Source organism: Pelophylax lessonae, assembly GCF_965119305.1.
Source record: "Pelophylax lessonae genome assembly, chromosome: 2".
NCBI classification, from domain to species: Eukaryota; Metazoa; Chordata; class Amphibia; order Anura; family Ranidae; genus Pelophylax; species Pelophylax lessonae.
In genome coordinates, this window is record NC_138769.1 from 410,740,194 (window position 1) to 410,767,267 (window position 27,074).

The 27,074-nt window shown below is 40.0% G+C and overlaps 1 protein-coding gene across 2 annotated transcripts in view; it reads left to right on the top strand.

The window, feature by feature from the left end:
• SPNS2 (SPNS lysolipid transporter 2, sphingosine-1-phosphate) overlaps positions 1 to 9,596 on the top strand; it is a 181,580-nt gene extending 171,984 nt beyond the window's left edge. For both annotated transcript variants that reach the window (XM_082245211.1, XM_082245212.1), the window contains one exon: positions 8,752 to 9,596. Coding sequence is in view for 1 of the 2 variants with exons in the window: in XM_082245212.1 (XP_082101338.1) it covers positions 8,752 to 8,791 (40 nt within the window). In the remaining variant the exon portion in view is untranslated. The remainder of the gene's footprint in view (positions 1 to 8,751) is intronic.
• Positions 9,597 to 27,074: the final 17,478 nt, after the last annotated feature.

Here is a 27,074-nt window from a genome sequence, read left to right on the forward strand (position 1 = left end):
ATGCATATGTGTGTGTATATGTGTACAGTGATACATCATATATGTTATTGCATGTCTGTCTTTTGAACATATATGGGGAAACACTACATTCAAGAAAATGATCTTAAGTATGTTTATGCTGATGCACTAAAACATTGGCATTTATACGAGTATGGCAGCACACAGCCATTCCCCTCTGTGGTCTGCTGTATGCGCCACCTGTGGCTCCCTCCCCACGCACAGAAAAATGCCAGGATTTTATATTTTGTTATACTCATCATGTCTAGATATACAGATTAGGAGTTCTGACCTTAGAGTAAAGTCTGAACTCCTAATCTGCATATTTGGTACATGTTAGGGAAAGTAGTAAGGCAATTAATTTGGCATAATCATTTTCAGATGAAGATGTTGCAATGGCTGCCTCCATACTTCATAGTAAGTAAAGCTTTCCTTTAAGAATTGTCTTTGTTTCCTATAATTATTTTGACTTGTGCAGCCTAATACCTTGAGTCGTGACACAGTGAGGTGTTCTTACGCACTGCTTAATTGGAAATCTTAGAAATCACAGTATTAGACTCTTAATATAACAATGCAGACGTGACCTACCCACACTTAAAGAGGCTTTTGATAACAGTATATCATTAAATAACCCACTAACGTGTTTTACACTTAACATCCTGTAATTTCTGAGAACTGGCTGGCAGAAATAATTACTTTATTGTAAGGGAATCCTATCTAAAAAATAGGTTTTTCTGAGAATTGAATAGGCGGATGAGAAGTTAAAATAAACTGCTCTCACTGTCAGAAAAATTTAGAGAAGATTTGGAATTCCCAAAATAGTAAAACACTATTCCTGCACTGCGCCTTCGTATTTATTTGCAATGCAAGCAATAGAAAATAGTGTCTTCCTCTGTCAGGATGAAAGGGGTAGTTTAGTGTTCCTTCCTTATTCTCATTTGTATGATTCCCAAGGACTCTAGGGAATTGCTATTGTCAAAGAGTACAGCTAAGTCTGGGTAGAATGTGAGTAGTTATGAACACTCAGACAGCGCATCTTTACAAGATGTTAGGCTTGGAACAATTGCCGGAGAGACTGGCTTCCTCTTCTGGTTGATAAGCTTTTAGTTACTGCCTATATATCCAACTTACAGAAAACCTGAGAGCACAAATGTTGCAAAGGAAATTTCTCTGAGACTAGTTGGCCTGTCGGGTTTTTCCCAAAAGATCAGTGCCTCCGGCTATAGCCTTTCCTGCTGGCAGAATGCAAAAGCAAAATGGGTGTTATTATCCCATCAGCACCGAGTGTGTTGATGGGGAATTAGCACCTTTTTTTTTGTTCAGCCTGCTGGTTGAGAGAAAACAAAAAGGTAGAATGTATGGCTTGCCTAAGTGTAACTAACTAAATCAAAATAACGACAATAAAACAATGATGTTTCTAATTTTGGCTTAAAAGAATCCACTAACAAATTAATATCCTGATGATCCTGGCTTTCCTGTTAAATATATTAGTTTACTTTGAAAAAGAAAAAAAAAGGTTCTACTTTGCAAATATAAAAACATCCCTGCATTTGGAACACCAAGATAAGGTATGGGCATTTGCTCTTGCTGTGACCAAGCTCCTACTGTAGAAGCTTAAAATTAAAAATGGGTATGATATTGCAGTATGTTAAATATGAAATTGCATATCAATACTTTATATTTTCATGTTAAGCATCTGTTGGGACCTTAGGCCCAGTTTCACATGTTTGTTTTACTAGTGTAATTTGCTTTGCTGCACAATGCCTATTTACATGGCTCAGTAACTCAAGTCTCAACTGAGGGCACAAAGAAAATTAGCCAAAGGAGAGAATCTTCCAATTTTCTGCTTGTTCTGTTGAGGTGGGGTCATAGGGATTTGCAAACCGAGAGAGTAAGGGGACCTAGAGGCAAACCGCTTCTGCTGTGTTCTACTGCTCTTTCAAACTTGTACCATGGATTGACCCTATATTTTTTAGTTTTACTTTCTTTGAAAGTATACACAAGAAATGGCAAACTTCAATAAATGAAAAAACAAGAGGAGGTGACTAAAAAAGATATAATCTAATAGGCTGAAACAAGTAAGCACAGTATAGAAAGTAAAGTAAAAATTATAGACTTCTGTTACATTATTTGCACTGTGGTACTTCCACAGCAAACTTTAAAATGGAAATGCACTTATATTCAGGACATACTTGGGATTTGCATTGCTCAATGCAGTTCCAACAGATAGACCAGGCAATTTGCCCCATTGTCCTATTGTTTCAGTAATGTGATGAGGTAAATTAAATGTCATTTTGTGACAAATTTTAAAAAAATTTGTTACATTTATGGATGTGGTACCCTAGCTAACCATTACACGCTATATCTTAAATGCCATTTCAATAAAGTGAAAGAGTAAACAGCGAGGTGTGTTGTAACAATGCATTGTACTGCCCCTAGACAATGCACACCAGTGGGCACATGTTATTTAGAGCATAACATCCCTCTGCTGGTGTGAATGAGCCCTTACACTTTTCAATGTTCTTTTAAACTCCTTTTGCATAAGAATATTAATATTTTAAAGTGATTGTAAAGGATTTTTTTTAAAATAACAAACATGTTATACTGGTCTGCTCGGTGCAATGGTTTTACACAAAGCAGCCCCGATCCTCCACTTCTGGGGTCTGGCTCCTCCCCCCTTCCAAGTCCCCTCACAGCAAGCTGCTTTCTGAGAAGGGGACCCATGCAAGCTCAATCCCAAGCTGGGCTCTGTGTGTCCATTGACACACATAAAGCTGCTTAACCCCACCCCCTGCTCCCTTCGCACAGGCTGGGATTGACAGCAGCAGAAGCCAATGGCTTCTGTTACTGCCTCTATGTACAGTGAAGAGGGAGAGAGAAGAGAGCTGCTGCTCTTGGGCACAGCATTGTATTTAAGAGGGGCTGGAGGGGTAGCTGAACACAGAAGGTTTTTTTTTTTTTACCTTAATTTCTTTAGAGCCACCTTAAGCTTTAGTTCTACATCTATAAAAAATCCTACAAGCTGCAAGTGGGGCTATACCTGAGTGGCACGGTATTTGTCAGATACTAACATCATGACATTTCACGTTGTCCACTTGCTATTCTTAAAATGGTATTTGATGTTCATCCTTTTATTTAGGGTGAGTCAACTCATGATGCCACCAGCTTCTGTGAAAGCCTGATAAGGAAAAGCTATCACTGGCATATGGGACTTTATGGCACATTAACTATCCAAAATAAATAATATGCCTCGTCCTATTTTTAAAACGCCCAGTCCTATCTGTACATATACATTGAATACAGGATTTAGTCAGTAAGACTGTCTCTTGATTTACATAATGTGAATACATACACTATATTGTTAAAAGTATTGGGACATCTACCTTTACACCCACATGAACTTTAATGGCATCCCAGTCTTAGTCCGTAGGGTTCAATATTGAGTTGGCCCACCCTTTGCAGCTATAACAACATAAACTCTTCGGGGAAGGTTGATAGGGAGCTGTAAAAATATTGCTGTTTGATATTTATAATCTAATTTCATTGCTCTTCTTGCAGTCATGTGACTGGTACAGCGCCAATAAGGGCTGGCCAGACACAGACTCACACTGTACAGAGCATACATCAGCAGAGTAATAGAAGCCCCTCCTAAGAAACTTTCCCTGCAGATGTCAAAGAACAAGGAAAGATACACACTATACGTTTTTTGTTTTTGTTCAACCAAGCAGACTGACCAAAAAAAAACTGAACAGCTCAGAAGGAACCACTGCATTAAGAATCTGATGTTAGAACACCTATCTCCCCTGCTGAGCTATTGTGTTCAGAACACACCAGTTGGCACTTTCAGCCATTGGCTAAAAAGTGTTGCTCAGGTGCGGATCGGCAGACCATCAGTCATACCCTTTCGTCAGAAGTTGGCCCGACTGCCGTACACACGGGTCGAATGTCCAATAATCGGTTCATGTGCAGTGTTCCCTTTAGCCTGCGCGCATGCGCGGGCGCGCAGTGTGAATGAAGGTCCCGCGCAAGCACCTATTCAAACCGCGCAGCCGCAGACGTGGCGGCCGTGTAGCAGAGCGTGCGCCGCGAGAGCACGCCCATTGTGTGACAATAGCGAATGAAAATTCGCTATTGTCACACGGATCCTCCTCCTGGCCAATCAGGGAGCGGGTCCTCCCGCTTCCTGATTGGCCGAAAGGCCAACTTCATGCCATTGGCCGAGGAAGAGGCGCCGGGACTCGGGAGTCAGGAGGACTGAGGAGAGGCAGGAAGCCGGGGAATGAACTGAAGAGAAGCTGCCGCCCGTGACCATGAGGTAAGTGCACGGGGGGGGGGTAGACTCGGTGGGGGAACACTGGCATCTCTACATTGATTTGGGGACAATGCTGTGGGCACTCTGCATTAATTAAAAACTGAAAAAATGGCAGAACCATTACTAGACTCGGGACTGAAGAGTCTCTACATTGAAAGGGGGCACGCTGGCATCTCTACATTGAAAGGGGGCACACTGGCATCTCTACATTGAAAGGTGGCACACTGGCATCTCTACATTGAAAGGGGGCACACTGGCATCTCTACATTGAAAGGGGGCACGCTGGCATCTCTATATTGAAAGGTGGCACGCTGGCATCTCTACATTGAAAGGGGGCACACTGGCATCTCTACATTGAAAGGTGGCACACTGGCATCTCTACATTGAAAGGGGGCACACTGGCATCTCTACATTGAAAGGGGGCACGCTGGCATCTCTACATTGAAAGGTGGCACGCTGGCATCTCTACATTGAAAGGGGGCACACTGGCATCTCTACATTGAAAGGGGGCACACTGGCATCTCTACATTGAAAGGTGGCACACTGGCATCTCTACATTGAAAGGGGGCACACTGGCATCTCTACATTGAAAGGGGGCACACTGGCATCTCTACATTGAAAGGGGGCACGCTGGCATCTCTACATTGAAAGGTGGCACGCTGGCATCTCTACATTGAAAGGGGGCACACTGGCATCTCTACATTGAAAGGTGGCACACTGGCATCTCTACATTGAAAGGGGGCACACTGGCATCTCTACATTGAAAGGGGGCACACTGGCATCTCTACATTGAAAGGTGGCACACTGGCATCTCTACATTGAAAGGGGGCACACTGGCATCTCTACATTGAAAGGTGGCACACTGGCATCTCTACATTGAAAGGTGGCACACTGGCATCTCTACATTGAAAGGTGGCACACTGGCATCTCTACATTGAAAGGGGGCACACTGGCACCTCTACATTGAAAAGGGGCACGCTGGCATCTCTACATTGATTGGGGGCAATGCTGTAGTACTCTGCATTGATTGGGGGCAATGCTGTAGTACTCTGCATTGATTGGGGGCAATGCTATGGCACTCTGCATTGATTGGGGGCAATGCTGTGGGCACTCTGCATTGATTGGGGGCAATGCTGTGGGCACTCTGCATTGATTGGGGGCCACAGAAAAATGATCAAACGTTGACCGGTCCGCGGCGATAAAAAGGTTGGGGAGCACTGCGCTCAGAAATTTTTTTATTTGCTCAGCCCAGTAAAAAATTAGAGGGAACATTGTTCATGTGTATGGCCTTAAGGTGCTTAGAGGATTAAAAAAAGAAAAAAAACTAAATACAGTGGCATGATATACCGTGTTTCCCCGAAAATAAGACCGGGTCTTATATTAATTTTGGCTACAAAAAACGCACCAGGGCTTATTTTCAGGGGATGTCTTATTTATTTATGGTATGTAAAAAGACGAACTTAAAGGGATTGTAACCCTAAAATAAATAAATATCCTGATCCTTTAAAGCATGGTAGACAGCACAGTGCTTGTGTTGTGTCATTTAGCCCTCTTTATGTTCCAAAAAACCTGGAATAAAATAATAAAATGTTAAAAAAAGGTTCTCTCCCTGTCAGCTCAGGAGTGAGCATTATGACATTCTGTAATCCCAAAAATAAACCTTGGATAAAGTCATTGTAAAAATATGTAATGGATTTTGTAAAAAGATTATGTAATGTGCAGTGTGTCTCCTTTTGTAACTTTATTGTGGAAAATACCATATTTACAGCGCCGCTGGGCACTCACATGACCCTCCGGAGCTCTACTTTCCCTCTCCTAATACTGCAGAAGGAGGGGCTGAGATCAAGGATTTTACTAGGGCTTATTTTTGGGGTAGGTCTTATATTGCAGCCATCCCAAAAAATCATGCTAGGTCTTATTTTCGGGGTAGGGCTTATTTTCAGGGAAACAGGGTATATGCTTTTTTGCGAATGAGTTATGGCAAAAAAAAAAAAAAAAAAAAAAAAAAAAAAAAAACTTTTCTGTATAGTGTCACTTTTATAAAAAAAAATTTGTGGTCAATAGGAGCAATTTTTCTCCTGTATTTTTTTTTTTTTTTTTTTTTCAATACAAATGCTGTACATTATGGACAGCCTGGACAAATAGTGAAACTGGGTGGGTGGCCTATAGGGAGAATAAAAATGTGCAGATTCTTCTGATGGCAATCTCCTTCTTTCCATTTGCTAAGCCACACAACCAACATTCAAATGAATGAAAGGGAATAAAGGGAAACCATAGTGAATTTTGAGCAAGCTCATATTTTTGATTCAAGTAAAACTTTATTAGCAGTAATATTGGGGGCTGTCATTGGTCACCTCTCGAAAATAGAAGCTGCCTGACTGTTATGCTGATCCTCTGCATTCAGTACTTTCTCCATCCTACTGTATGATAAGAGTATATTTCATTCTCCATCAGAATGCTTATAGTATCTGATACCTGCTATGTAGCAGGGTAATCCCGATTAGGATTGGTGAATATTTTTTATATTCAGTACAGATTATTGAAGCAGAAAGGGAGAAACAGTTAAAGTGTATGAGAATAGCCAGATGGGTAGATGAAGGAAGGACTAAAACCACTGCCAGGTTGTTTTTTTGCTGTCTTGTGTTCTATTGAGGAGATTCCCTTCCTGTCCCAGAGATAAAATAAAACCTATTAGGACATCTCCCAAAGTGAGCTGAATTCCATTCTAAAGCCAGCCATAATTTAAAAACATTTACTTTTCTGTTTTTAGAACGTTTGTACGAATGTTTGAATTTTCGTTCAAAAATGGACTAGTATATAGGCAGCTTTAGACAGCTATCCCTAGAATTGGTTTTCCTATTTTAAGGATCCCTTACCTTACAGATGGGGGAATCTCCCAAATAGGGACACAGACAGCCTAAAACTTGACAGATTGGCCTAACACTTCCATACTTCATAAAACAAAAATCCTAAAGATATACTTCAAAGCTTTGAAAAAAAAAAAAAAAACTAAAAATCTGGCCCCATAAAGTGGCAGTACATAGCTAATCTGCTTCAGAATAGCTTAGAAGGACCATAGGAGGGAGTATTTTTTTCGTACTGAAAGTATAGCCACAAACCAACTGTTCAGATAAGGATAGCTGGTCTATTTTGTGGGCAGTGATGTACCCTATGTTTTAACTTTGTTGCTTACACTTAACAGCTCTACTTGGTTCCATGCCCTAAGGAAGGAGCACATTTTTCTCACCTGGGTGCTTTTCATGGTCTATGCTCTGTAGCAATGCCACCTACTGTGCTTGCCTCATTACATCTCAGAAATCTCAGGGTCTATTATTGTAAACTGGTGTCTGAACTCACTTTGATCAATCCATTGCATATAATTTGCACTGGTCACTTGCTGAGGTTTACAAAGGGTTGTCCTAGTTGTGGACATTACACTGTGTGTCTGATGAATAAAGAGTGGATAAAGACTTTAGGCTTCCTATGTACATTGTACAAAGCTAATTAAGATATTAATTCCTCTTTCAGATTATAGTTCCTATTTCATTGAGTACAATTTTCTAACACTGAAATGTATTTTTATTCTGGCAAGTATGCAATTCATAAATCCTGGAGGCAATAACCATTAGAGCCCATTGCGGTGCCAAATAGAATAATAAAAATAATACTTGCTTCTGCCTCCTCATTTTTGTACTGAAACTATTTTATTTTCCTTCCCCAAGCATAGATCAGTTGCCTCTTTATCTAATAAGGGCAATGGGAAACTGATAAGGCCATGTACACTTATGCTTAGATGTAAAAGCCCTCAATACCCAGCAAAAAAGCTAAATCCACATCATTTGGAAGATACATATGTAGGGTGACTGGTGGAGGGTTCTACTATTTGGCTTTCTTTCACTGGATTACTGGAGTCACGTTCTTTTACATACAAAGAAAAATCGCTGGCAAATGATTTCTAATATGGCTTAATCTCTGGTCTATAATTTGTTTATGAAAAGTCTAATGCTACTTTCTATCCACTTTATCTCTGGGTTCCTGCTGTCCTGCGTGGCTACTCATATTCATTTCTAAAATGTATTTTTCTAAAGAAAAAAAAATATTTGGATATTATTTCTACGTATGCTGCTGTTATAATGATAACAGTAAAAGGAGCAATATGACATTATAAGCCATGGATGTTGTGATTGGTGGATAAGGGATGTGTATAAGAAATAGGTATGAGGTTGTCACTAGACCGATGTCTCTTTATAGATTAATCAATTAATCTCTCTGAGATTTATCAATTATTTCTTAAGAGGGTTCTTTTTAAATGACAGATGAGTGTAGTCAGGTGGAGGGATGATATTTTTTTCTACCTTGATCATCTTGAAGTGCCTGCATCTATTTTGCTTCATGTTCCGTATATTAGACCTGTGATTTAATAAGTCTTTTCTTGTTCATAGGTCATTACCAAGAGTGGAAGACAATGGCTCCTGGACATAGATATGGAAAACTCAAAAAAATACCAAAGGATTTTCAGTATGAACAAAAGGGGTTGTAACTGAAAGCTGCTTTGAAAGAAATTCTCCACCAAGATGAAGCTACAGGAAATCTCTTACAGCAAAACATAATGGATATATTTCCATTTATGAAGGCTATGCAAGTGGATTTATGCCTTCAATGGCTGTAAACTTGATGGCAACCTGTTAGCTGAAATGGATATACCCGACTACATTAATGGAAGGTGCCACTGCAATACAGTTCAATACACTGTGATCAATGGGCAAGAAGAACCAACAAACAGTCCCAGTGCATAACCCCTACCTTGCCACAAAGTGTCATGAGACAGATGCAAGGTTAAAAGTGTAATTAACATGTTAAAAATTATTTTTTTCCCACATGAAGAGATTATTATATGGTATGTAAAATAGTGTATATACTTTTTTGTAACTGTATATATGGAGATATAAGTATATATAATGTATATATTTTACAAACTCCTATTCTTTATTTAAACTTTGGACAACGTATCGGCTTGTTTCTACAGATATTGCATATTTATTATTTGACATTTGCAAATCTAAAGCTTTAATGTCATGTAGAGATAACTGCTGAGAAATTGGCCCTGTACTCATGCAAATCATTGGTAACAAAAAATTAGCAGTGACATTTCCTCCTATAGTGATGGAGGAAACTGAGTAAAATTGTGAAATCTTTGGTTTGCACTAAAGTTTACTTTAGTTTATTTTTTAGTATTAAAATTATGAAGGATCACCAGTATTAGAATATATGTTTGAGAAAACACACTCTAAATAATTTGGCATATGGTTTAACTTTGTTGAGTTATTGTCCCTGCCTTCACATTGGGGATCATTTATAAAATCTGGTGAAAAAGTGCAACAGTGGTGATGCCCAGCAATTAAGTATTAGTGTGACTGCCTTACAGGAGCTCAAAAATGAAGAGATGAAATCTGCATTTTTTGCTATAGGCAACACTTACTCTTATTTTTATTTGCACTAAGTGAAGTAGATTTACATTGCAAGGAGCAAGCTTTTTTTTGCTCTGCACATTGTAGAGTCATTTTTGGCTGCTGTTTTAATATACACAGATTGCTGACATTACAGTACAGCAACACTTTTTGCTGATAAAGTGCTATTAGAACTTCAGCTTCATAGTCTACGAATAGGATGGTCAAAATATTATGTTGGCAAGTACATTAGAAAAAAGGTCTCTACTATTTTCCGTTTAACCAGGACAAAGATTTATTTGATGGCAAAGTTGCCATTAAGACTTATGTGCATTAGAAGGCACAAGTTAGTGGAAGGAAAGGAAAGTGCTAAATGCTCTGACTGGTGCTCATGTCTTTTATTAATTACCTTTTTGTAGTAAAGACTTTAATTTCCAACATCAAGTTGGTATGTTTAAAATTCTGTCGTTGGGTTAGTGATTGATACCCATTTAAATTAGTCATTTAATAGTCACCTTACTTGGAGTAATATAAGACTAATGTTACAAAAGGCTTTGTACAAGATATTGGTGCTATCTGCAATTTGTCCAGTAACTCTGTACTGTTTAATGTAATGTTCTGATAGCCTAGCTGTGTGTCACCAATGCTGCATGTTGAGCATTTTCAGCTGATTTTTGTTATCCCTGTAATATCTTACATTCGTTTAAAAAAAAAAAAACATTGCACCTAAGGTCAGGTGCACTGCTCATATAGGCATCCAGTCATGTGACATGGCACTACTACTTGGAAGTCCAGGGTTTGCCAAGTGAATGGTTGTAAGCCTCTATTATTTTTCCATTTTCAGTACATGATTTCTTAATTCTTAAGTCTAAATATTAAGCTTGGAACCAACTAGAGTTCACGTTGATGAAATCAGGCCAGTATAAGAATAATCCAGGTTGCTGCACTTATGAATTAAGATTTCTAAAAAGTTAGTTTGCATATGAAATTGTATCTCTATCACTTGTGGTCTTCTCACCTGTGTGCATACATTAACTTGTTAACAATACACATTATAGTATGTATTTTCATACACTATTTTGCATATGACTACACATTATGAATTTTCATTGATATGTGCTTTCTTGTCATATCTAATGTAAAGCAGGGAAGACTTTTTCGGGCCCATTTACACCTGTGAATTGCAGTATATTCCAATAATACATTACTGCAAAGCACAGCAACATCATATTCATCATAGCATGTTGAGGTGCCATTTATTTCCAATGGCATACCAAAGCAATGCACCTCCAACACACACTCATTGCAGCCCACCACAATGAACAGTAACGTGTTATTGTGCACTGCCAAGCACTGCTTTGGCAAGATTTAGAAAGGCTGTTAAAAAAAACAAATCTATGACACAGTTTTAGAAAAAAAAATCTCAAAATTAATGAATTGCACATCAGTGGTGTTGTTTAACACATTAATGCACAAAGAATGAAATGTTGTTATGTGCCTGTTAAAGAGACTTAAGCCTAGTACACACTGTGAGTTTTTTTTTTTTTTGTTCAACCCAGCGGTTTGGAAAAAAAAAAAAAAAAAAACTCACAGCTCAGGTCAGAGTCACTGTACTAACAACCACTGGACTAACAATCGGATAGTGGTACAGTGATTTCCCCTGCTGTGCTTTTGTGTTCTTATGGGGATGGCTGAAGGTGCTGATAGTGAGCCGGTTGGCTGCTGGTTTTCCAGCATGCTCATCCAACAGAAGCCAGGCGAACAGCGGTCTTCTGTCGGACTGGCTGCCATACACACGGGCTGAATGTCGGACGGTTTTTATTGAACCGGCTGATGTCACCCGGCATTCAGCCCATGTGTACTAGGCTTTACCCTCATTTCCTGCCACTGGTGGCAACAGTGTGATTGTCCTTGTACAATCAACTTTAGATTTACCAAAACTGTGTAATATGAGGACCAACCTAATATATTTAATCAATTATTTTGCAAAAGAAAAGATAGACAAAAGTGCACATGTGCATCCCCAAGATGCGTTTTTTTTTTTTAATTTTTATTTATATATATATTAAATTGTCTCATAGGGAGACCTAATTTAGACCATTTGTTAAATTACAGGTGTACTTTGAACAAAACTAATGCTAAACCATACTTTCTAGCAATTCTGAAACTGTTTGTTTTTTTCTAAAATCTTCCTACTCCAGCTGCTTACCTACCTCAGTAGCAGAGAACCACTTGCACCAGTGTTTACAGTCTCTCTGGCTTAAATCTGCTTAAGCCCTGGTTCACACCAGTGCGACTTGTCATGCGACCTGACAGTTCATAGTCGCATGACAAGTCGCACTCCATTTACGCCAATGGAAACATTCAAATTGGTGTGACTCACATCACTGCGACCTTGAAAGAGGTTCCTGCACTATTTCTGTGTGACTTCATTGCGACTTGCATTGACATCTATTAAGTGAAGTCACTCAGAGTGTCAGCAAGCCGCAATGAAATTGCACTGAATAGTTGGCTTTGAAGTCGCACTGAACTAGCGCAACTTCAAAGCCACACTGGTGTGAACCAGGGCTTAGTGTGGCCGTACCTGGGCAGTTGGCACTCATAGCCTTGAACAGGGCTGTAGTTTAAGACTGCTCTGGGTATGACTCTATGCAAGTCTTTGAGGGCTCACTGTGCAGATGCTTCTACTGCTAAAAAGGATTTCTGCACGGCAGGCTGTAAAGCTCAGAACAGTCCATTTCTATACTACTGAGGCATGTAAGCAGATGGAGTGTAGATTCGCTTGGGAGGGCTAAGAAGAGTGGATTGGTGTTTTGTATGGGTACAGCTGTACTTTAAGCTTTTCTTCAGATACTCTAAACTTTTGATGTCTGAAGGGAAAACTGGAAACCTGCACTGTTCCATATACCTGTACACAGGTTTGGAGTGCTTCAGGAATGGTTCCTTTTGGATGAAAGCTAAAGTAGGGATTTCCTTGTGTAGTTGTGGTTTGTTTGTAAGCTATACAAAGGAGTTGATTTACCAAAACTGGAGGATGCAAAATCCTATGTAGCTCTGTATAGAAACCAATCAGCTTACAGGTTTTATTGTCCAAGCTTAACAGAACAAGCTGAAGTTAGAGGCTGATTGGCTGCACCAGATTTTGCACTCTCCAGTTTTAGTAAATCAATCCCAAAGTGGTAATGATACAATCTGTCTGGCAGTCAGCACATAGAATAGGAATATCTTCGACTTCTGATCCACATATACGAAGGGTCTTCAAAAAGTTTCCACACTTTTTTTATATTTAGTTAAAAAAAAGTGTGGAAACTTTTTGAAGAACACTAGTGTCTTCAGTGTAGTCTACCAGCTCTCTTCATCTAAACAGATCAGTTTGCACGTTTTTGTTTACCTGAAAAGGTTAAAGTGATTGTAAAGTCTAGTTTTTTCCTGCTCTGTTGCTGTGGATTTACAGATCCTCCTCTTTTCAGGTCCCTCTTCTGTGCTCCTGGCCTCTCCCTCTTGTTGAGTGCCTCCACAGCAAGCAGCTTGCTGTGGGGCCACCCAAGCCAGGTCACAACTCCCTGTGTCTATTCAGACACAGAGCCCCGACCCGGCCCTGCCCCCTCTCTCACCTGATTGGCTAGCTGCCTTTAAATGACAGCAGTGGGAGCCAATGGTGCCGCTGCGGTGTCTCAGACAATCAGGAGGAAGAATCTCAAATGACTGAGACACTCATGGACATCGCTGGACAGAGAGGGACCTCAGGTAAGTGTTAGGGGGGCTGCTGCAAACAGAAGGCTTTTTATCTTAATGCATAGCGTGCATTAAGATAAAAAACCTTCTGAATTTACAACCACTTTAACTAGTATGTAAGCATGTAAGGCCCCTTTCACACCAGCGGACAGATCAGGTCTGCCTGTCAGTTTTTCAGGCAGACCCGGTTGGATCACCCATTGTTTTTTATGGGGTTGCGGATGTCACCTGCTGGCTTCTGATTCGGTCCACTAAAAACAGACAGATGGGGATCCGTTCCCCATCCGTCCAGTGATCATTTTGGATGACAATCCCCTGTCCATTTTCATCTGACTGTCCCATAGAGTACAGCGGGCTTCTCATCCGTTTGCTCAGTTGGGATCAGCGGTGAGAGCCCCCTCTGAGCATTCGGATCTGCTTGGATGGATTCCGCTCAGTCTGAAAGGGGCCAAAATCTACATACCTATGGCAATTGGACCTGGCCCTCCTATTTGTTTCAGACTCTAGCGCTGTCATCCTTATCCTGGCTTTAATGTATAGTGAAAGCTTGGTAAGTGTGCACAAAAGTGTTTTCAGGCTTTATTGGCTACACATGTGTTACAAATACATGACTCCCTAGGTAGTGAAATGAGGATGAGAAAGACAGCCTGGGACTAAAAAAAAAAAAAAAAGTTTCCCTTATTTCTATCCTGACAGGTTCACTTTTTCATTATTTAAAAAATAAGTGCAGTCTCACAAGATGACAGTGCCATGCCATAGACTTTCCAGCTAATTCACAAGATGCACAGGGCAATGCTCTTTGTCTATTCACAAGAGGCATACATGGAAAATGGGATGGTGGGGAGAGGGGGGGGGGGTAGGTGCTGGGCTTTCTCACATAAGGACAAGTCTGGCACAAACCCGTCTTCACCTTTATATATACACTAGATTTTGTGATTGCATATAAAGCATTAGGTAATATTATACAGTCCACACCATGCAGAAAAGAAGATAAACCACATTATATGTAGCAACAATCATGAAGAACTTGATGCATCCTATAATGATGCACAATATGTGAGATCACTTGAAGCTGTACTTATGTGAACTGTAGGTTTGCTGGAAGTGCCTTTTGGAGGTATTCATCTTACAGGCTGCAAAAATATGGTTAAACAATATGGATTCAGTATACTTTTAGGTGATTGTAGCCGTATTAGTGCACTTGTGGCAGAAACAAATGAGTACTGTCTGTGTAAATTGTTTTATTTATTTGCTCTATACAGTATATAATTTTTCAGCACAAGCTTTTAGGGTATTTGCCCTTCTTTAAGGCCCAACCAGTACTAATACTATCGTATTAGTATCAGTACTAATCCTGTATTAGTATTGCTCGGAACTTGAAGAACAGGAAATACCCCAAAAGCTTGTCCTGAAAAATTGTATGTAGTGCAAATAAAAAAAGTGTCACGGACAGTCCTCAATTGTTTAATACTCAGGACTCATTATTGTGATGAATTTTTGAGTTCCTCAAGGTGTATGGGAATTGTATAGGCCAGTGATAGCAAACCTTGGCACCCCAGATGTTTTGGAACTAAATTTCCCATGATGCTTATGCACTCTGCAGTGTAGTGGAGCATCATTGGAAATGTAGTTGCAAAACATCGGGGGTGCCAAGGTTCGCCATCACTGGTATAGGCTGTTCATTGTTAGAATCCATAAAATGTTATCTTTGGTGTACTTGAGGGTAGAACAATGTGTATGTGGGAAACTGCCTGCAAGCTATGGATGGTCAGATAAGCACATGGTTCATAGACTTTCCTAATGGAACTTTTGTGAGGCAGCATAGAGGCTAATTTTACTGACCTCTCCTGAAAGTTCTTCCTGGATTGCTGGCTGATATAGTGTCTCCAATACTTTCTAAAAGTCACTGACTCTTAACAAAAGTGTGGATTAGCAGTTTTGACTCCTAATCTGGAGCTTTTTCCAGAACTCTGTCACCATATATTGAAGGTAGAGACAGCCATGCATTTAGCATCTTCAGAAGGAAATCAGCAATGGCGGACCCTGTATTTCTCTCAGTATAGGTTTCCTTTACCAATTTGGCTAACGTAAAATGCACATAAACCCCAATTTCCCCAAGATTTGGTGACACAACACTTTTGTTCACATAGTATAGTTGGCACAAAGAAAAACAAGTTGACCAATTTATTAGTTGAACAAATTGGTCCAAATCATTTTGGGTGGATTATTTATATAATACAGTTGTAGCCTTAAAAAATTCTGAAATTCATGCTACTATTATACACATTCCAGTCTTTATACTAGCAATGGCTAATTGTTATTTTCCTTATACGCCACAATTTGTTAAATGATGATATATCAGTGTTCAGCATACTGGATTGTATTCATTTTTATACACCCCATTCTGCTAAATTGCTGCTTACACTCAAACTTTGTCTATGGAGAAATACTAACTAGTTTACATGTGATGAAGGCTTTGTCTGATACAGTATACAATATTTATTGATGGTTTTGTATATTTTGAAAAAAATAAGTGTTTTATGTCCGTATTTTGCTACTAACCCTTTTGCTACTGTAAGGAAAAGCTGGTCCTGTATGTAGCGAGAGATAAACCAGCACTTATGATAACCACTTTACTATGTAATATAGAGTGGTGCTTTCTTGTCATACAAGAACTGAAGTAAAATAGTTTTCTGATTTATTTCAGGGGAAAAAGGACTATTTTATTTTTTAGAAATTGTAAACCTCAGAGTATATGAGAAAGCCAAATATATATAAATATATATACATTTATGTAAATGACATACAAAATAAACTATTTAAAGCAGTTTTGTGTATGATGTTCATTCTTATTACTACACAGAGATTAAAGTCTTGTGGATGTACATTGAGTCACTGCTCCTGTGGGTTCCTGTCATTGAAACATTGTAAATATATCTTGTGGAAAACCATATTGAAAGAGAACTTTTAATTCTACTCTTTCTATACTTGTCCTGTGGGTTTTGGCTGGCATGTCTGAGTGTTCATGTGTGGCATGTTCAGAAAGGAAATGTCCACGTTTCAAGAGTCCTTGAAAATGTCCTCCTTTCAAGAGTTTTTTCTTTTTTTTTTGAAGGATCAACATATACATTTTTTTACACAACATTCATACATTCTGGTGCCAATTTACTAAAGGAGTAGCGCATTTTCACTTTCAAAGTGAATTTTTACTTGTCTTAATGAATGAGGAATGGGGTATGCAATGTACGGTTAACAGCAAACACACACACACATCAGAGGTTGAACTGGATGGACTGATGTCTTTTTTCAGCCTCACAAACTATGTAACTATGTAACTATGAGGTAAAAAAGTAAACATCCATTTAGCAAAGAATATCCAATTTTGTGTAAGGAAAATGTAACAAGGAAAAAAAAATAATAATTTTTGCTCATGTGAAGACAACACAATTTCACATCAGTTGCTAAGTTAAATAAATAAAAATAAAAGTTCTATATTTCTTTGGTAAATCAAGCCCGGTATGCAAAATGAAGGTTATTAAAAAGTGATGATGAACCTGGGATTTTTTTGCACAAGTGGTATATAACTGATCCAAAATTTACCTTTGGAGTAACATTGGCTATTTTGTAAAAACAAACCTCAACAGTTAAGTGTAACAATATAAATATAATAACTCAGACATAAAAAACTATATAAAATAATATCCATACCCACGTGCTCTCACAAATCTACAAAAAGTCTCACAGCAATATCTGACCCCTAGGCTTATTGAGAAGTGGAAAACTGACTCGTTGCACTCTGTCAAACCACAGCAACAACACACCCCAACACACCTTGCCAATGCACGTATTGCAGCACAAGACAATGTACGGTGATGCATTGCTGTGCTGTGTTAATGGTGTGCTGTGTTACAAAAATTAGTGCATTAATTTTTTTTTTTTGGTGCGTTATTGATCTTTTCTTAAAACTGTACTCTAAAGAAAGCAAAAAAAAAAAAAATCCCTGCTATGCAAAGGTTGAATGCTTGTAAATGCTAGAAGAAAATAACTTTTACCAACACTCTCTCTCTCACTCTACCAGCAGCCAGTGCTTAACTCCCATATAGCCCCTCCCACTATGCACATGCCCTAATGCCCCATACACATGGGCTGGTTCAACAGAAACAGGCCCGCATGTACAGCAGCCTGTCCTACAGAAGCCGGCCAAACATCCGGCTTCTGCCAAAGTGGCATGCCCGAAAATGATCTGCCGATTGGCATCCGATCAGCGCACTCAGGCAATAGTTGCGAGCGCTGACCAATGTGTTCTGATGGGGGGGTCAGTCTCTCTGTCAGAACACAATAGCTCAGCAGGGAGATTGCTGTACTAACATCAGATAGTACAGCAAGTTCCTCCGTTTCTTTTTCGTTAAGCCCACTGGGTTGAAAAAAAAAAAAAAAAAACGGATAGTGCCTACCTAGCAATAGAGACATATGTTAATGCTGTCTAAATGTTGTCTCCTTTGAGGTTGCGATGTATGCCAAGTTTCACCCCAGATTGTTGCAACTCTAAATTCTGGCAGTGTTGGACAAACAGACTCTGTGCTTGGACTATCCAATGCACCTGACCTCCAAGACCAGACTCTCTCTACCTTGGTGGATTTCCAGCCCAGCACAGTATTTTCCTCCAAGGTAGTGGTTCTTGTGATGGATGCTAGCCAGTTGGGCGGGGTTGCAGTCCTGGAAGTTTGCTTTCTTATTAACTTTCCAGATCTCAGTTCTAGAGTGACTGTCTCTTCAACAAGGACAGCAATTCCATTCAATGATATCACGACAGTGGCCTAAATAAATCATCAATGGGGACTAGAAGCCACGCTGCTTAAAGGAAGCAGACTAGATCCTCGCTTGGACATAACTGCATGTTCTGGCCCTGTCTGCCTTCCCCCTTGGAAAACATTCAGTTGGACTTTCTCAGTTGTGGAATAGGCCTAAAGTGTTTTATTCCCTGAGACAGGTAAGGGACAATAGACGTGTATTGGCTGGTGACCAAATTTAGAACATATTGAACAGGCGACACCCTCCAGACTCACTCTCCAGACTCACCCTCATCTTTATCTCAAGCTTGAGATAAAGGGCGTTCTGGTGATTCTCACTGGGGAATCGGGCAAACTCACATTGCTGGCAGATGCTCTGTGGCTCCTTCAGGATCTTCTGTAACAGGGGCCAATGTTGAAGCCACAGTTCTGAAAGACAGGGACCTATGAAAGTCTTATATCGCCATTGTTGAAGGCTAAAAAGTTGACTTTTCACATATTGTACCTGGTCCACTTTTGCACCTGGAAGGCCTGTTTTGCTTGATGTGAGTTGAGGAACTTTTATCCTAGAAAGTATTCAGTGGAAGACATTCTGTGATTTCTCCAGCCTGATTTAAATCTAAATCTGGCTTTTGAGTACCACAAAAGGTAAAAGTCATTTTGTTTCAGAGACCTTTGGCCTCTCAATTAATTAATCTGTTTCTCTCAGCTCTTCAGAAGCCTAAGGCATCCTTCCTCCCAAAGATGATTTCTTCTTTACAACTTAACTAGGACACTTAGTTTTATATCTTTATGTTTGAAGCCTGAAATGTGGCAAAAGGTTGCAAAGTTCAAGGGGGCCGAATACTTTCGCAAGGGACTGTATCTGGGTCTGTCAGCTTTGTTTGCTGTGTTGCCCACCCCTCAGTTTGACTGCTTTTGGATGTCACAGTTGTAATAATTAATAGTCTGTGTTATATACCAGCCTTTTTCAACCAGGTTGCCTTGAGGTTTCTTCAGGGGTGCCTTGGCAAAATGCCTAAAAATATCCCAAAAATTGTATTCAAGCCGGCGTGTGTATGAAGTCTGTGTTTTGGTTACATAAAGCCACGGGTTTTCATTGTACACCATTACAACTTTTTAGCTGTCGGTGGCCTATCGATCATTGGCATCATCAGTTAATATGGAGGATGTCAGTCGCCTCCACAGCATCCTTGTATCCCCCTCTCCATCAGCATTGGGTTCACATTAGCTGAGTGATGGAGAAAAATTGAGGGAGAAGAGTAACACTGATAATACTAGTCAATTTGCAAAAGTGTATTTTCTTTGGAAGAATAAATCCCCTCTAATGTTGGGTGTCCTATGTGTGTGGATGTTGCTGCATTATGTAAAACTATTAGAATCATTTTTACATTTTATAATGGGGTGCCTCAAGATTGTCCATAATTTTGAAGGGTGCCTTGACTGAAAAAGGGTTGAGAAACATTGTTCTACACTGTACAAATAGTAAAATGTTTCTTGGAGTACAGTACCAGATTTAGGCTCCTCTCCTCTGTTCTTATGATCTACCTATTGTTTGCTACAAAAATTAGGCTAGATATAAAGTGGAAGGATTTATATAAGGGGATGTCCCTGCAGCTTTTTTTTTTTTTTTTGCCTGTGTCCAATCACCTGAAGGTAGCTGCTTATAACTCAGTCGGAATGAATAAATGGGTTTGAATAAAAAGTTTGTCTGTGTTATGAGAGCATAACTTTCTAAAAGTACCCTAGATACAGCAAAGATCATATTTTAATAACCCCAGCTTAAACATGTAAGTTTTAATTGACTGAACACAATTGAATGTGCTATATGGACATTTTATGACCAGCCTTGCCACAGGAAACAAAAATGATCAGCCAAAAATACACATGGACTTTAAAGGCACATACACTACTTTCTTAAAAAATCCATACTTTATTAATAAACAATATTAACCACTTAAGCCCCGGAAGATTTTACCCCCTTCCTGACCAGGCCCCATTTTGCGATTCGGTCAAAAAAGGATTACATTTCCATATGTGATTGTGTTCCCAGTACCCCATTGCCAGGTTAGCATATGAGGGCGCAAAATTCGGGCCCATCGCGGTGCCCTGAAGTTGTAGGTAGAATTGTCTGTCAAATTCAAAATAATTATGAGTCAAACAGAAGGCCGTGGAACACAATCACATATGGAAATGTAATCCTTTTTTGGCCAATATCGTGTTTTACCACTTTCAACATAAAAAAATGGAAAAAATTCTGGCCAGACACTGGAACATCTTACGGGAAGACCCTAATCTTAAAACCATAATACCGGAAAGACCCAGGGTGAGTTATCGAAAGGCCTTAAATTTTAAAAATAAAGTGGCCCCTAGTAAAAATCAAATCTATCACTCCGACTACTTCTGTACCGATTCTCATTCCCCTTAAAGGAATGTTCCAATGTCCGAAACCTTTATGCAAAATGTGTTCGTTTGTCAAACACGGCCAAATCTCCTTTCAAACAAAAGGAAAAAGTTTTCATCTGGGTGAATTTTTTAACTGCTCATCAGATTTTGTTATATATGGCCTGTCCTGTCCATGTGGGCTGGTCTATGTGGGCCGCACCATTTGTCCAATTCGCCAACGTTTTGGAGAACATAGACGTTCTATAGAACTTGGCAAAGACAAGCGGTGTTCCTCGACACTTTGCTGAGGCTCACCAGGGATCTACTATAGGTCTAACTGTATGGGTTATTGAACAGATAACAAAAACCCTTACAGCAGCTGAACGTTATAAGAAACTATGTGCCAGGGAGACATATTGGATTTGCTCCCTGGATTCTTTCGCCTGGTGGCCTCAATGAGGGTATCGAGATTGCCACCATATTATGAATACCTACAGGCTATATTTGTTTCAGACATACATGAATGTATATATAGATTCACATGCCTATATGGATGCATATTGATATACAGGAGTGGATTGCCACATTATTTTAATCCTATTTATAATGAATCTATTAATTTTTTTCATAAAATCTCTGACGTTTACCATTATTATCTCTATTTATGAATACTTTTATCAATTTCTGACATCCATTAGCAATATCTCTCATTTAATATTTATATATATATATATATCTTCTAATTTTTTATATATTTTTGTATTTTTATATAAAAATATATATATATTTTTAAATCCTTCTTTCTTTTTTTTTTCACACATTATTTCTATTTCTTATTTTCACGTTTACTTATATTTATTTTATTTACTTTTTGTATATTTATTTTCTCTTTGTCATTGTTTAATAATTTTATAAACAATACCCACCGGTTGATAGCGTTGGTCAGCCACACACAGCCAGCTGGTATATCTTAATATAGGTATTGTGATACACCCATTTTTATATTTTTTTTATTATTTAATGCTACCAAAACATATTTTATATATATAAATATTGGTGAATTACTCTTTTAAAGTTGAATTTTTATCTAGCAATATTATATTGTGACTTTTGATATAATTGACATAATGATTATTATTAGCCCATTTGTATAGATTACTGATTAGACATATTCCCCTTCGTTTGCATCTCTCCTCCCATTTCATTATTAGCCCATTTGTATAGACCACTGATTAGATATATTCCCTCATTTTGGTTCATTTGCATCTCTCCTCCCATTTCATTATTTAAATGTACACCGTGTCACTTGCTATTATACTTGCTGTGAAGAAGGAGCACGGCTGCCCTCCCCCAGGCAGCAAGCACGCTCGGAAATGCGTCGCATGCAGATGACATCATCCAGGTTCGACTATCCACCAAGCCTCACTGTCAAGCAAATACACCGAGCCTACTTCCTGGTTCTAACCTTGCCGTACAAGCCAGCCACGGCGAAAGGATTTCGGTTCCAGCAGCACAGACGTCCATGACCGGATGATGTACACTTCTCCACACTGGAACCTTTGTTTTATGGGCATGAATATATGCTTACTAACGTGAGTGCATAATTTTATTCATTAAACCTGTTGCATAAAGTCTACACTTAGAGGCGCCTCTGTCTGTCTTCAAAATGGTACTCAGTAGTTCGTATGGCCCCCCATGTGCTTGTATGAATGCCTGGCAACATCAGGCCTGCTCCCAATGAGATGATAGATAGTGTCCTGGGAGCACAAGGAGGAATCCAGGACCCACTGCACCAGCATAGGGTCTGACAATGGGTCCAAGGAGTTCATCCCAATCCCTAATGGCAGTCAGGGTGCCATTATATAGCCTGTAGAGGTATTTGTGTCCCTCCATGGATATGCCTCCCCAGGCCATCACTGATCCACCACCAAACCAGTCATGCTGAACAATGTTATTAGAGGCAGCATAACATTCTCCACGGATTCTCCATACCCTTTCATGTCTGTCAAATGTGCTCAGGGTGAACCTGCTCTCATCTGCGAAAAGCACAGGGCGCCGGTGACAAACCTGCCAATTCTGGCGTTCAATGTCAAATGCCAATCAAGCTCCCGGTGCCAGGCAGTGAGCACATGAAACTGATTAATAACTCCCTCTACTACTTAACTGACCAGACCAATACCCCAAGAGTTTATATGACTGGATGCTATACTCTGATTAAAGTGTTTCTTACATTTTTTTTGAGCAGTGTTTGTGTGTGTGCATATTTATGTATCCATATAATTATTTACTAGCATGCTTTAGTATTGCCCAGCAGGTCTAAAAGCTAACTCTGTTGCTGGGAATTTATTATTACTTCTGTTCCTGGTGCCAAGGGGCTTTTAAATCCCTAAATAACTCCTGCGAGTAACTATCCATAATCATTTTTATTGCAATATAACACTAGAGTAGAAAGGTGCTTACCCTGTTTTCCTCATGTCCCCCGTTGGGAATCCATGTTGCGGTCCGGCGTGGGCTCTTTGCCCTCTGACCGTTGGGGCAGTCATATCAGCAAGTGTGTTTTAATATGAGCAAATATAGTACTAATCAAATTGTGTTGATAACAAATGATCTATGATGTTTTTGTACTTATTGTGTGTGTGCTGACCAAGTTTACATTTTCCTAAATAGACGCACCATTTTCTCCTGAAACATGTAGCACCAACTATACTAGTGTAAGAAAACCCTAGCACCTAGAGAGACTTGAAGTGTGTAGCTTAAATCTTTACAAGTCTCCTGGCATGTGCGGTATACATGCTTAACCCATTTGGAATACACAGTGCTCAATAGTTTATATATATATATATATATATTTTTTTTTTTTCTTCCAACTGACATTTTGTATGGAATGTTTTAATATTGTTTATTAATAAAATACGGAATTTTTAAGGAACTGATTGGTGTATGTGCCTTTAAAGTGTATTTTTCCAATTCCTCTAAATTATGCACAATATCGGGACAAAGCACTGATTAAAATTGTGAGTGCTCATGGTACCATCCACTGGGCACTATACCTGTATAGAAAACCGCTGCTAACCTACCAAGACGTGACCTTCCACCTAAAGTGACCGGCCAGGCAAGGAGAGCATTAATCAGAGAAGCAGCCAACAGGCCCATGGTAACTCTGGAAGAGCTGCAGAGATCCACAGCTCAGGTGGGAGAATCTTTCCACAGGACAACTATTAGTCATGCACTCCACAATTCTGGCCTTTACAGAAGAGTGGCAAGAAAAAGCCATTGTTGTTAAGAAAGTCTTAAGTAGTCCCATTTGTAGTTTGTGAGAAGCCATGTGGTGGTCACAGCAAATATGTGGAAGGTGCTCTGGTCAGATGGGACCACAATTTAACTTTTCTGCCAGAACGCAAAATGTGTGACAAAAACACTGAACATCACCCTGATCATACCATTTTTTTTTTTTTTTTCAGAAGGGACAGGAAAGCTGGTCAGAGGTGATGGGAAGATGGATGGAGCCAAACACAGGGCAATCGTCTAAGAAAACCTGTTTGAGTCTGCAAAAGACTTGAGACTGGGGCAGAGGTTCACCTTCCAGCAGGACAATGACCCTAAACATACAGCCAGAGCTACAATGGAATGGTTTAGATTAAAGCATATTCATGTGTTAGAATGACCCACTCAAAAGTCCACCCCTAAATCCAATGGAGACTCTGTAGAAAGACTTGAAAAATGCTCTCCATCTAATCTGACAGAGCTTGAGCGATTTTGCAAAGAATGGGCACATTTTTCACTCTCTAGATGTGCAAAGCAAGTAGAAACATACTCAAAATGACCTGCAGCGAAAGATGGTTTTACAAAGTATTAACGCAGGGGTGCTGAATAAAAGTTCACGTCACACTTTTTCAGATATTTGTAAAAAAAAATGTGTAAAATAATTTATAACTTTCCTTCCACTTCACAATTATGTGCGACTTTGTGCCAATAAAATACATTTATGTTTTCAGTTGTAACATGACAAAATGTGGAAAATTTCAATGGGTTTAACTTTTTCAAGGCACTGTATACAGAAGATCACCATAGGCGACAAGAAGGAGCAAGCTTGCAGAAGGGGGAGCACAGAAGTGCAAAGCCAGGGTGTCAGCAATAAATAAAAACCCACAGGGAACAAAAAGCTGAGGAGTTTGATGAATGCAAACCAAGGAGGTTGTTTGATGAGAAATGGGAACCATTCCAGGGGTGAGTTATCTTACTAAGCAACAGTCTATTCCCCTAATAGGTTTGTTTATTATGGGGAGAGAGATGTGTATGCTCTCCACCAAAAAGTGTATTTGTTTCTCTGGTGAGTTTCAGTTAATTCAAGAAACGGGCATATCAGGAAGGAGTTACTGTATATTGAATAGTTGTACAGGTGGGGGGGCTTTGTAGCTGGTAAGTGCTGTGACACCTAAAGACCGCATATTGATATAGAAACAAATGCCAAAAGTAAAACTTTGGTAAGGTTTATAGACAGCAACCTATACCAAAGTGCAAAAGAAAAAGTTGAGGAAGCAAGACACTTCTCAGCTCAGAAGGCAAGCAATATAGTAGTGCACAGCCTATGTACAGGGGTGGGTGTGTCGTAGGGGGTATAAACTAAGACCTGAGGGTCCTGAGCAATGCAAATGTAAAAGCAGGGTCCAGACAACAGCCCAAACCTTCCTTGGTAGGGCAGCTGCTAGGGATCCCGACTACAGGAAAATTCAGTTAATAAATTTGTCAGCAGGATCAAGTATGATTTTTCAGACAGGGGCAAACAGGGAATGCCATAAAAGCATGTTTGAAAACTTTAAATCAACCAAAGATTAAATATTGAGCTGAATGAAAAAACGGAATTTTTGTAAAATCTTACCTGTAAAATTCCTTTCTCTGAGTCCTCCGACAGTCGCCGCCTCTTCATATTCGTCACATATGGGGTATTAGACTTTGCTCCGAAGGAGTAGCTAGGCAACAGAATATGTTAACAATAAAGCTTTTAACATATCCCACCCTCAAGGGGTGGTCCCCTCAGTCAATACCCTCCTACTTCCTGCAACCATATCTCAGTTTTAGTGGAATAGCAGTAGAGTATACAACCAAACCCCAAAAGAGGGGCGGGGGCGGCGACTGTCGGAGGACTCAGAGAAAGGAATTTTACAGGTAAGATTTTACAAAAATTCCGTTTTCTCTTACGTCCTCCGACAGTCGCCGACCTCTTCATATTCGTCACATATGGGGTATTAGACTTTGCTCCGAAGGAGTAGCTAGGCAACAGAATATGTTAACAATAAAGCTTTTAACATATCCCACCCTCAAGGGGTGGTCCCCTCAGTCAATACCCTCCTACTTCCTGCAACCATATCTCAGTTTTAGTGGAATAGCAGTAGAGTATACAACCAAACCCCAAAAGAGGGGCGGGGGCGGCGACTGTCGGAGGACTCAGAGAAAGGAATTTTACAGGTAAGATTTTACAAAAATTCCGTTTTCTCTTACGTCCTCCGACAGTCGCCGCCTCTTCATATTCGTCACATATGGGGACGTCCCAAAGCAGTGCAAACATGAGGGGTGGGAAACGCATCCGCGCCGAAAGGCAACGCAGTCTCCGCATCAAAGAAAGGAACCTTACCAAAGGAAGGAAACCAGCTGGGCAACAGCAAAAACAAGTGCTCAACAGGAGCAACAACCCAGGAAAAGACAAAAAAACCAGGGGATACAAAACTTATCCCAACAGCCAGGAGTCCCCAACAAGGGACCCTAGGGAACAGCCGCACTAAGAACCTTGCGGCCAAAGGAAGCATCCGCCGATGCCTGAACATCTACTTTGTAGAATTTTGTGAAAGTGTGCACGGTCGACCAAGTCGCCGCCTTACACACCTGGGCTACAGAAGCCCCATGACGACAGGCCCAAGACGTACTCAGAGATCTAGTAGAGTGCGCCTTCACAGGCACAGGGGGAACCTTCCCCTGCAAAGCATAGGCCTGTTCAATGGTCTGCCTGATCCATTTGGCGATGGTAGAGGCCGAAGCCGCCATGCCCTTCCGAGGACCCTCTGGAAGAACAAACAAGGAGTCCGTCTTTCGAAAAGAAACCCTTATCGCCCGAACAACATCCAGAGAATGCAATCTCACCTCCTTTGGATGTTTAGGCTTCGCGCACAACGAAGGCAAGACAATATCCTCATTAAGATGGAATTCCGAAACTCGGTTCGGAAGAAACGAAGGATTAGGTCGCAAGACCACCTTATCCAAATGAATAACCGGGTACGGAGACTTGCAGGACAAAGCCGCCAGCTCCGACACTCTGCGAGCCGAAGTGATCGCCACCAAAAAGGCGACCTCTTTGGACAACATAGACAACGAGATCTCCCTGATCTGTTCAAAAGGAGCACGTTGTAACACAGA